Source organism: Schistocerca americana, chromosome 2 (assembly GCF_021461395.2).
Source record: "Schistocerca americana isolate TAMUIC-IGC-003095 chromosome 2, iqSchAmer2.1, whole genome shotgun sequence".
Taxonomy (NCBI): domain Eukaryota; kingdom Metazoa; phylum Arthropoda; class Insecta; order Orthoptera; family Acrididae; genus Schistocerca; species Schistocerca americana.
Genome location: NC_060120.1, coordinates 1,019,226,172 through 1,019,238,440, shown reverse-complemented (window position 1 = coordinate 1,019,238,440; position 12,269 = coordinate 1,019,226,172). Strand labels below are relative to the sequence as shown.

Here is a 12,269-nt window from a genome sequence, read left to right as displayed (position 1 = left end):
TGGATTTCATTCACTAGTTCTTTTAACAGCTCCACCCTTTCCTCTGCCATGTGGACCAACCTCCAACAGATCTCTGGGACCAAGATCCATTCGCCAATTTCCGGCCTGACAGTAGCAGACAGTGTCGTTGGGGAACCTATTGATATCTTCAACATCTTGGGCCACCATTTGGCAGAGATTTTGAGCTCCACCCACTATCTCCCTGCCTTCCTCCATCAGAAACGAGCAGAGGCAGGTCGGGGGCGGTACCTTTCTCTTCTCAGAATCGTGAGTGTTACAGTGCCGGCTTTACTATGAGGGAGCTAGATCTTGCTCTTACTTCATCCCGATCCTCTGCCCCAGGGCCAGATGCTGCTCACATTCAGATGTTGCAGCACCTTTCTCTTGCGGGCAAGCATTTTCTGCTTAATAGTACAACCGCATCTGGGCAGAGGGCACATTTCTCAGACGCTGGCGTGAAGTCACTGTCATACCCATACCCATACCTAAGCCCAGTAGGGACAAACACCATCCTTCTAACTACTGCCCATTTCTCTCACCAGCTGTGTTTGCAAGGTGATGGAACGTATGTTTCGTGCCCAGCTGCTATGGTGGCTCGATTCTCACAATTTACCAACCACTGCACAGTGTGGATTTCGAGCATGCCGTTCTGCAGTTGACCACCTTGTCACTTTGTCCACCCATTTCATGAATGGTTTTCTGCAGGAATCCCCGACTGTGGCTGTGTTTATCAATTTGGAGGACTGGTATCCTCTGTACTCTCTACAAGTGGGTTTCCATGGCTGCCTGCCCCAATTTCTTGAGGAATTTTTAAAAGACAGAGTCCTCAAGGCGAATGTGTGTTCTGCCTTGTCGGACATATTTATCCAGGAAAATGGTGTGTCTCAGGGTTCCGTTCTGAGGGTCATCCTCTTTGCTATTGCTGTTAACCATACAACATGCTTCTGCTGGGCATCTCCAGCTCCCTTTTTGTTGATGATTTTGCCATCTGTTGCAGTTCTCCACGGACCTGTCTCATTGAGCGGCGCCTTCAGCAATGTCTCAATCATCTTCACTCATGGAACATCGACAAAGGATTTCATTTTTCACTGACAAAACCGTTTATATGAATTTCTGGTGGCACATTTAGTTTCTCCCACCATATCTACATCTTGGGCCTGTTGCTCTTTCACTCGTTGAAAGTATGAAATTCCTGGGGCTCATGCTCGATAGGAAACAACTCTTTGTCCTCCCACATGTCTTGCGTGGCAACCTTCTGTATGTGATCCCTCAATGTCCTGTCTCTTCAATGGTACTCCTTGGGAGGGAGATCGGACCACCCTCCTCCGTCTGTACCGGCCCCTTGTGTCTATTCAAAACTAGACTATGGGTGCTTCATTTATGCATCTGCACATCTGTCCCTCATACGCCATCTCAATATGATCCACCATCGTGGCATCTGTTTGGTCACTGGCGCATTTTACATAGCCCGGTTGAGAGTGTATGCAGAAACTGCTGAACTACCGCTATCCTACCGCCGTGTTTTTCTCCTCAGCAGATAGGCGTGCTGTTTGTCTGCCACACGTGGCCACCCATTGTATGCCTCCTTCTTCAATGACTCCTTTGATCACCAGTAATTGTGCTTCCCTTTTCTCTGCTACCTCCTTTTATTAGCTTTTGGCTATTGCTCCAGCAGCTTAACTTCACACTACCTGCAACTTTCACAGTGGGTGTGAACCTTCACCATCTGGGCTTCATTCGGCAGCCTGTGTTCACTTTCATTCCCTAGGGAAACTACTCCAGCTTCGCTCAATCGCCTTAAGTTTCATGACCTTCCCATGGAATTTCACAATAGTACCTTTGTGCACACTGATGGCTCTCGGACTGACTATGGTGCCGGGTGTACTTTCACCATTGGCACCGATGTTTTTTCGTACCGGCTTCCGGAGCACTGGTCAGTATTTACAGCAGAGCTCTTTGCCCTGTATCAAGCCACACAGTACATCTGGCGACACAGGCTTTTCAATTGCATCATTTGCTCCGACTCTGTGCCCTTCAAAGCCTCTGTGTGCCACACGTTGTCCATCCTGTAGTGCAACAGATCCAGAAAAGCTGTCACTTGCTCACTCTTGATGGAGTCAGTGTCATTTTTGTGTGTGTTCCTGGTCACATCAGTCTGACAGGAAATAAGGCCGCTGTTGCTGCTGCCAATGCTGCAATCCTCATACCTCAGCCTGCTAGTTCTTATATTACCTCTGATGATATCTGTGTTGCCATTTGTCAGCAGTTGGTGTCACTTTGGCATCACCACTGGTCCTCCCTTCATGGGAACAAGCTCCGGGCTATTAAGCCTCTCCCAGCAGCTTGAACGACCTCCTCTTGGCCTTCTTGTCACGAGGAGATCATTTTAACTAGCTTGCGTATTGGGCACTGTCTCTTTAGCCATCTCAATTTGTTGAGCTGTGCCCATTGCACATTCCCTGACAGAATGCCCTTTTCTTTAACTGCTTGCATTCCCGTTTGTGTTTGCTGTGTGATTCATCAGACGTTTTAGCGAACAACACTCGGGATGTTGGCCACGTTTTACTTTGTATCTGTTGTAGCAATGGGGCGAACGACATTTAATTTTTAGCTCTGGACCTCCGTTCTCTATGGCATATTTTACTGACCTTTCTCCACATCCCTGTTTTTAGCTGTCTTGTCTTCCATCTCTTGTTGGTTTATAAATATTATCAACATATGCTGAACTACCCCCCCCCCCCCCCCCCCACACACACACACACACACACACACACACACACAAATAAGTTGATTGGTGCAGACATTGGTGCTAGTGGTATTCGGAGGCAGCTGAAATTGATAAAATTTAATGTCATGTAAAAGCTGACTTGCACTTTTCAAACAGTGGAAAATCCAGGATGGAATGTAACAGTATTATGAAAAAGAGAGTTGCTACTCACCATATAGTAGAGATGCTGAGTTGCAGATAGGCAGAACAAAAAGACTGACACAAATAGAACTTTCAGCCAGTAAAGCCTTCATCAAAAATAGATCTCTCTCTCTCTCTCTCTCTCTGCAGTCTCAGGCATCTGAAACAACACGTGTGTGTGTGTGTGTGTGTATGTGTGTGTGTGTCATTTATTTTTGACAGTCTTTCAGTCTTTTTGTGTTGCCTATCTGCGACTCGGCATCTCCACTATATGGCGAGTAGCAACTTTCCTTTTCATAATATTGTGATTTACACTTTTCTCACACAACATCCTGACAGTTGTGGATCAGTGTAGTCAGTTCATACCAAATTTGTGACTAGACTGTCCCCTTGGATGGATTGTCATCCGTAGATGTAGAAGCAACCTAATGTGTACCCAAGGTGTGCTTTTTTGGCTTCCTTGCTATTCATGCTGCATATTGACGAGTTGACAGACAAAATTGGTATTAATGAAATGACAGACAATATTAATAGGAACCCTAGACTTTTTGCTAATGTTGCAGTTATAACACTGTGCAATCTGAAAAAGCTGTCAGTTCCTGATAAGTTTTTAATGTGGTGCGAAGATTGGCCATGTGTTTAAATCTTCAGTAATGTAAAATTTGTGCTCACCATAAAACGAAAAACATATGAGGGCTGATCAACAAATACTGATTCTTTTTCCATAAATGTTGACGCCTCCATTTCAGTGTTCACATTATCTTTTTCAAAGTACTCTTCTCCTACTCGATACACTTTTTATGATGTCTCTGCCAGTCCTCAAACACATGGTGCAGGCCATTTTTTGTTAGGTCCTTGAGAATTACCTCACTTTTCTTGAGAACTGCTTAAGAGTTCTCAAATCTAATGCCCCGTGCTTTGCCTTTACTTATGGGAATAAAAAAAAGGACAAGATGAGAGATCGGGGCTATAAGGCAGATACGGTACTCAGTTAATGTTTATGTGAGCCAGAAACTGTACAACTTGATTTGTATTGTCCTGATGAAGTCATAACCCAGTCCGAGAAAGGTCTGGTCATTTCCTTAGAGTTTGCTTCCTCAGTTTAGCCAATGCTGATGTGTAGTGTGCTGCTGTAGCAGTAGTGTGAAGGGGAACTGCATGCTAGTAAATCTTTCCATGGCAGTCAAAAAATGGGATCACCATGAGTTTTCCTGCAAATGGAATGTATTTTGCCTTTTTTTAGTGTTGAATAACCTGGCAATTTCCACAGTTTGCCGACTCGTTTTCCTTCAGGATCATAATGATGCAGCCATGACTCTTCACCATTTATAATAGATTCCACAAACATAACCCCTCCATGAGCAAAGGGACACAGCACCTCACAACTTGTCTCCATTCACTCAGCCATTTGTTTGGCAGTTAACAGACGTGGTACCCAATAGGCACAGACATGTGTCACATGGAGATGATCATGCTTAATCATAAAGACACTGTCACATGGAAACCTCAACACTTCACTGAAGTTAGATAATGTTACCTGCCAATCCTTGTGAACTACCACAGCAGCTTTGTTGATGTTGACTTCATTCTCAGCAGAAGCCAAAACACCAGGCCCACCCTCCTTAACATACAGAAGTTGGCATTGTTTGAAGTCCCTGAGCCACCTATCACTGTTGCACAAGGTAGTGCATCTTTGCCATATGCTTTCTGCAGCTTTTTGTAAATTTCAGTGGCTTTATGGTGTAAAAAAATACAGAATTTTGTTGTGCCATACTGCTCTTATCGCGTCATCTTCATTGTTTGGTATTCCAAGTGGAAAGAGTGTCTACAAAATGGAGCATTACTACCAACCTGCCGCTATGATGATGATGCCACCTATGGACATTATACATAAAAACCCACCCACTCTTTTCAAATATTCATGGTACAGTAAAAGAAATTATCTTGGAAGATACAGGAAAAAAATCAGTCTCCATCTTTGTTGAACAGCCCTGATAAATTTACAATTTCACTAGTGCTGCCAGAAGTTGAGTAAATCTGTACTACTTGCAAAATATTCATTTGTCTCAAAGTGTTGCCAGGGTCAAGCTGCCCCTAGATGCGAAGTATTACAAAAGGCTTGGATCCACCAATAAATAAGTTCCGTAAGCACATGCTGAGATTTGCAGTAGAACAAAAACTTGCTCAAGTTTACTTCTTCAGGTCACTGGAGCAAATTCATTTGAGGAACTTGCTGCACAGAAGTGCAGTTATTCTTAAAAACCAGAGCAGTCACCACTGTTGTTCCTTTATTATCAATGAATAAAAATCGTGATGAAACATAAAAATAAAATAAAAAATAGAAAAAAATATTAGAGAAGTGCATATTGATATTACCAAAAAACACTATTCAATTAATTAAAATTGGAGGACTCCACTTAGATTAAAAACTTTGGGGATGTCATATGCAAATTTCAAACATCTCGTCTATTGTGTAATTAAGTATTCAATAACAGGAAACAAAAATGTGACACAGTATCCCGCCAAGAGACTGCCTCTTAATTTCTCTTTGATTTTTGGAAGAATTATTTACTACTTTTATTAAAAATATAATTCATTTATGTTTACGGTAACATTAAAAAAATCAGCTAAAATGTTAAGTCATCTGTATTGCCATTCTACTTTGCCTTGTGGTGGAACAAATTGGTTGATAAACTCATTCTGCTGTTCCTTGACTGATGGTGCCAATTGTGTGTTTAGAGGTTGCAATGGTACATTTGTTTCACCCCATCTGTCTTTGTGCCACTCTCCTTTTCAACAATGATACTTTCACACTGGTACTGAATACACACAACTTCTGTAAGTCGAAGAAGAACTTCTACAAAAAGAGTGTACACTGCTTTCAAACTTTCTAACAAATTAAAACTGTGAGCTGGGCTGAGACTTGAACACACAGTTTTAATTTGTCAGGAAGTTTCATGCAAGAAACTCTTTACACTAACTTGCAAATCAGAGTTGCAGATATGGTCATTCGTAATATTCCAGCCGATTCTGTGACTGTATGGGTAATGTGCCATACCACAGCAGGAAGTTCAACAGAATGCCTAATAAATGTGGTTTCAGGATTACGATGTTAGAGTGGTTTCAAAATGGGCAAATAAACTGCAACACCTCAATGAGGGAGACAGAACTGTTAGCTACAATAAAGGAAACAAACCAGCCATGAAAGTGTACATCATGACTAGAACTGCTGAGGGCAGAGGCAACAAAGTAGTGTGTTTACTGCCCTATGACTGTGATCTAAATCCGATAGAATTGACATAGTTCAAAATAAAACACAATTTAAGGGAAAACAATGTCAATGGTGACATGTCAAATGAAGGACTGCAGTATCTTCTTAATGCTGCTTTCCTTTCAATTAATGCAAAGGGCTGGCAAGATTACTGCAGGAATGTGCAGCAGCTGGAGCACGAGTACTGGACATGAGATGGAATAATGGAAATCGCTATCAATGAAGTTATCTATACCACGCCCTGAAGTGGTGGTGGTGGTCTTGGAACAAACACAAATGGCAGTGATCTGTAGTGAACATCATTTTGACAGTTCTTTCATGCACAGTTAATAAAACTTTTTAAACATTGCTGCTGTCTGCATTTAATAAATGCGATGTACAAACAGATTTCAAAAATCAGTTTTTTACTTTTGATTGATAGTGTTAAGTCGTATACTCATCTACATTCATTTTTCACTGTTTTTGACGTATAAATAATACGTAAGTTACAGGTAAAACTCTAGAGCATGAATTTGTAAACAAATTAGGTGATTTCCGATCTGACAAAAGTGTCACTTTAGTGGGCAAGGCTTTTACGAATACCGCCTATGATTTCATGTTAAGCGCAAAACATGGGTAGTGTTGCCAGCATGTTGCAAGCAGCCGACGCTGCCTTCCCCTCACTGCTCCTTTCCCTTTGTCAGATATTATGTGGGGGCACAGCCGTTCCCGACAGCCACAGCGCCAATCATCAAATTATTGTGGACAAACGGGCGTACCCTATGACAAAAATGTCAGTGTGTCACAACTGGCATAAGTTATCTTGTAGAAATTTGTGGGGATGCAAAATCGAATCATCACATAGGCTCAGTTTTTGATAAAGGCAATGGGAGGCTTAATTTCATTAGAACTGTATTGGTAAAATGCAGTCAGTCTGGTAAGAAGATTGCCTTCAAACCACTTGTGCAACCGTATAATAATGCTCAAGTGTGTGTGTGTGTGTGTGTGTGGACTGTACCAGATAGGACACAAAAAAAAGGATGTTGAAAGTCAACGAAGTATAGCACAAATAGTCACATGAAGGTTTGTTTCAGACATGGGGAGTACAAAAGAAAGTCCAGAACAACTGCACTGATAGACATTTGATGATGACCCCAATATCCTGCTTCTGCTGAATCTACTATAAGAAAAGTAAAACTGAGCCAGAAAAGTTTAGGTAATCAATTTGTTGAGGTATGCAGGGTGTCCTCATAGACTTATTAGAAAAAGTAATAATGATCACAGATAATAATACAGTGAGATACTGGACTGGTTTGGATTTGGAGAGTGTGTGATCTTTATTTTTAGAACTAACTTCAATATTGTCAACAACCTTGCACATCACAACATGCTAGCACATTAGTTTCGAATTTTAGTTGCAAAACCATATGTACTGCCACTACACTCCCCTCTATTCGCCCAACTTGGGCCCCATGATTCTTCTTCCCAAACATGAAGAAACAGCTTACAGGTTAGAAATTATGCTGAAGTATGTGATTACTTCGCAGACCACATTAGTGTGTTGGGCAGAGGGTTCATAGAACCACTTTGACTACTTCTAGACTGCTCCAGTCATGAACCACATATAGGGGAAATTGCTTGCTGTTACTTACTTTCAGGTGCTGAAATGCTTAGTACTGTTGATACACGTATAAAAGTAAAAGTGACAACACAGTCCTAGCTTTTGCTACTGTTAGTTCTTTCCTTGAGGAGGAGAGAATGATAGGTTGGGAAAATTTAAAAGTAAGGGCAGGTCATTCAAATGAGAGGAACCCATCTGTAGCGAGGCTGAAAATATACAAAGATGAAGGTGAGGTGTCAGAAAAAATTGCAGATCTACCCTCCATCTTTGATTACTCCCAATACGTTCATTCTAATCCAATTTTTACACACAACATGTCAAATTATGTTAATGTGAATTATTATGATGATAATTGTATGGATGGGTTTTCCCATATTCTGAATATTGAATTAATTTTACAGTATCTGTTATACAATTTTTCTTTATTTCTGTTTGTGTATACTACTGCTGCTTACAGATCTGGTTGTTACATATACACTGCTCAGCTCTAACTTTGTACTCACTACAGGTGGCTCCCTCTCACCTAGGCTTCTTGTTTAGCCTTTCCCATTTGTCCCTCTCCCCTCTCCAAGGAAAGAATTAATAGTTTCAAAAGACAGGATTGTGTCATTGCTTTTACTATCAGCAGCAACAAACATTTTGTTTTTTTGGAGATAATACTGGTCAGTATTCTGATAATACGTTGTGAACTTTTTGCATTGTCATGAGTGGTCTTTATCTACCTTAGGATGTTAATGGAAATAAGTAATTGTCTGTGGACATAATAATTTTCAGCAAAGTGTTTTTACTGTTGCTGTTTATTCAAATAATGCTAAAATGTGAATCAGTTTATGTTCATAGGATTTAATTGTCATTTATTTGATAAGAAACATCTGAACTGTACTAAAGTTCAATATTTTCACTCTTTGCTATCTTGAGTAAATAAATGGCATTTACATTGTCATGTAGTGAGTTAGTTTTTCAGTTAATATAACTAACTTTGAAAATTTTTAAGAGTAATTAATCTGTTTGGTGTATAATTTACTGATTTTTTTATTAAGAGTGTAATCTTGTTTAGAAGTATGACAAATCTGAATAGAAAAATAATTTATTTGAATTTTCTTTTTCACAGATATTAATGAGAAAGTTCTTACATTGAGAGATACTGAATGGCAGTATCGGGGCGAAGGCAATGCCAATCTAGTGCTGTCACTGCCTCAGCAACGATGTGTGTTGAGATTACGCAAGCACGATTCTGATCATTATGTCAACCATACAGATTCAACCACAGATGTGCATATTGATATTGCTTCAAGAGAAGCATTGTTTTGTCGAATGGTGATGGTACCTTTGCTGGGTGAAGCCTATATTCAGCCACCAGCAGTAGTTGTGTTGGATCAAAGAGAAGTTGAACAACTTGAGGGGGCATTACATTCTCACCGACCCTCACACCGTAATCACAAAGGCATATACAGCCATCCTTGTCTGACGTATGGAATGTTGTTTCCCGATTATGCACTGCTTCCTCCAACTTTATCCCCTGTTTCAATGCCTCATTGTACTCCCACTTTCTGCCTTGAGGTAAAACCGAAACAAGGGTGGGTACCAGAAGCAGATCGCCACCTTCCACGTTGCACTTTTTGCCTTAACCAGTTCCTGAAACTCCGAAAGGGCGCTATTCAGAAACTCAGCCACTATTGCCCACTGGATCTGTTTTCTGGGGATGCAGGCCGAGCACATCATGCTCTTGAATCACTTCTGGCTTCCCCACAGAACAATCTGAAGATCTTCCGTGATGGTGTATTGGTGTATGGTGATGGAGATGAAGGTACAGACCGCCTCGAGCTGGTCTTGAGAGAATGGGTTGGTGATAGAGATGGGAAGAATTCTGTCAAATGGTTAGTGAAAAAAATGTGCGCACTTGTTTGGGACGTATTAACATGCAGCCTTGAAGTATCAAAACGACCTATGGCTAATCCCTTACTTGGTGAACTAGAACCACTCCAGAACAAAGGAGAACGTGTACCATCAGCACTGATGGCAGCTGTCACTTCACTGCTGCCACCAAAATCTTGTGATTGGTCTGCAGTGCCTTTACCAGAAAATAGCATCCTGGCTCGTGTCCTTAATGTTCAACAACTGGAACAGATTGGGGCAGACTGTGTCTACTGGGACTATATCACCAACAAGCACCATGGAGAGTACGACTACCTGCAAGAATTAGTAGGGGGAAATATTTGTGGTCGAACACCACTCCAGCGTTACCTACTAGCGACTACTGCCAAAGATTGTTCAATTATGCTTGCATTTCAGCGGTTTGAGGGAAATTTGAATGGTGTACCTTTGCTTCCTACAAAGCATGTGATAAGTGATCTTGATTTACAGAAGTATATTTTTAATGTCGGTGTGTCTGATTTGGACCCAAAGCCTGCATCTTGTGTAGAGAAACACAGGAAACGGGACTGTGAAGTTCTGACAGCGTGTCTTGAAATATTACAGTGTGGCAGTTTTGGAGTGTCAGTGTAATCCTTATCCTTTTAAGAGATTACACTGTCTGGTGTGAATGAAAAATATGTATAGTCATCAATTATTCATGCAGACTGTCTACAGTGAACATTCGACGATTCTGCTCTCTTACAAACTTAAGTGCTACTTGTGCATATAAATGTATTTATAATTGCTCTGATTTTGTCAATTGTTTGTAAACACATCATTGTTTTTGTATGTAATGTAAAGAAGCAATTATCTTTCATAAATTACTCAGTTAACTGTGTAATTGTGACAATTGATTTTATTAGAAAGTTATGGTCAACAAATACATAATTGTTTTTTATCTTTTATTTTGTGTTCATAATTATATTTTTGTAATAAAATAGTTACCAGACCTGATAAGACCGTTTTTTTTAATGGGACGTAAACTGTTCAACAACATTTATGATTATAATTAGTTTTTGACCTCCACTTTTGCAGATATAATAATGAAAAAACAAGAAAAAGGAACTAAGTATACAATTAAAAAGTTAATAAACTTGACATGTGTATTAGATAAGTTAACTAATTAAGTACAACCCATGTGCAGTGGGTGCATTTCAGCCACATGAGTGTCTTCTGTGCTAGACAAATCTTTCGAACACTGTCAGTTTCTTGTGACCGTGAATTTTATGGTAATTGATGCCCACCGATTTCATTTTGTGTGCACTGGGAGACAATTACAAACATTCATTTTAAAAGTTAAGCTTACATATGTTTTGATTATGAGTGAAAACTGTTTCGTTAAACGAGATATACACACACTACTTTAGTGTAAAATAAATGGCATCCTCATCAACTGTTTTATAAATAAATTTATCAGATAAATGATTCATTGATAATTTGGGACATGAGTGCTTGTTGTTGCACATATAATCACTTCTCTGTCCTGGAAAAAAGTGTGGTTTGTGTATACGCAAAAGTTTGGTGTTTGGCGTAGACATCTAAACGTGTCAGTGTACCATGATCTTCATGGTGATATGTATCCTTTCTTGCAAAAAATGTATTTAATTTAAACCAATAAATAAATGTGTAACTTTTTACTTGTTTAGTAGCTGTATGTGTATTGTATTCTAAATAGAAAATGTGAAAAATCTGGCTGAGATTTTGTTAGAATATATTGTGAACTGTTTCTGCTTTCAAAATCTTTGTTTTGTCTAGTACTCAGAAAATATGTACCTCCAGTTCTGAGGTACCACTTACTGTAAGGTCATGGATAACTCAGTTACAGAACATGCCATAGCCAAAAGCAATCCATTCCACAAGTGTCTGTGTGCATCAGTAGAAACAGTGATTACATAACATTCTTTATCATCATGTTAAGTCTTTAGCAGTTATGGAAAAGAAGTAGTAAGCCAGCAAAGGATAAATTCATTCAGAGTGTAGCGAGAATGCTATACTTCACTAGTATTCCAAAATATTGACTATTAAATTGATTTTGTGTGGCTTAACTGCATCTACAAAATTCTGAGGGTGGTGAATTGAATGCTTGTTACAAATATGTTATTTCAGATTAGCGCATTTTAAATATGATGTGAACTAAGACTATTTACATCCTAAAAGCAGCCTATTTCTCATAGACAGGCACAGTTTTGGGGAGTGTCCCTTACTAAGGGGCTACTGATGTGTTGATAACATAACTTGCTATGTGACAGTTTTCCATCGTCTTCGTTTTCTTCGCTCATATGGGCATTAGTGGCTGGATAAGCATGTCCACCTCATTTAGGTTTTAAACAAACCGAAGGAAAACCAGGAAAATACTAACACACAGTTAAATCCACAGGTAGACACGCGACAGTTGAATCTAACTATTAGTCATCCCCTATAATAGAATGTCCACAGTGCGACATAAGAGGAATATATCATATTTTATATCTGTACAATTTGCCATATGCCTCAGTGCTCCCGTAAGGAATTCGTCCCTCCACCAAATTGGATGCTGGTCCCACACCTGAAGTTGGTCTCATGGGTGTTGTGACCCT

At 40.0% G+C, this 12,269-nt stretch overlaps 2 protein-coding genes across 4 annotated transcripts in view; both read left to right on the top strand.

The window, feature by feature from the left end:
* Positions 1 to 9,028, top strand: part of LOC124596382 (cell division cycle protein 23 homolog) — a 101,924-nt gene extending 92,896 nt beyond the window's left edge. For all 3 annotated transcript variants that reach the window (XM_047135500.1, XM_047135501.1, XM_047135502.1), the window contains one exon: positions 8,891 to 9,028. The gene's annotated coding sequence lies outside the window, so the exon portion shown is untranslated. The remainder of the gene's footprint in view (positions 1 to 8,890) is intronic.
* LOC124594637 (inositol-pentakisphosphate 2-kinase-like) lies at positions 7,650 to 10,284 on the top strand. Its single transcript, XM_047133004.1, has 2 exons — positions 7,650 to 7,668; positions 8,891 to 10,284. The coding sequence occupies exons 1-2, from the start codon at positions 7,650 to 7,652 to the stop codon at positions 10,282 to 10,284; spliced, it is 1,413 nt and encodes a 470-aa protein (XP_046988960.1).
* The last annotated feature ends 1,985 nt before the right edge of the window (positions 10,285 to 12,269 follow it).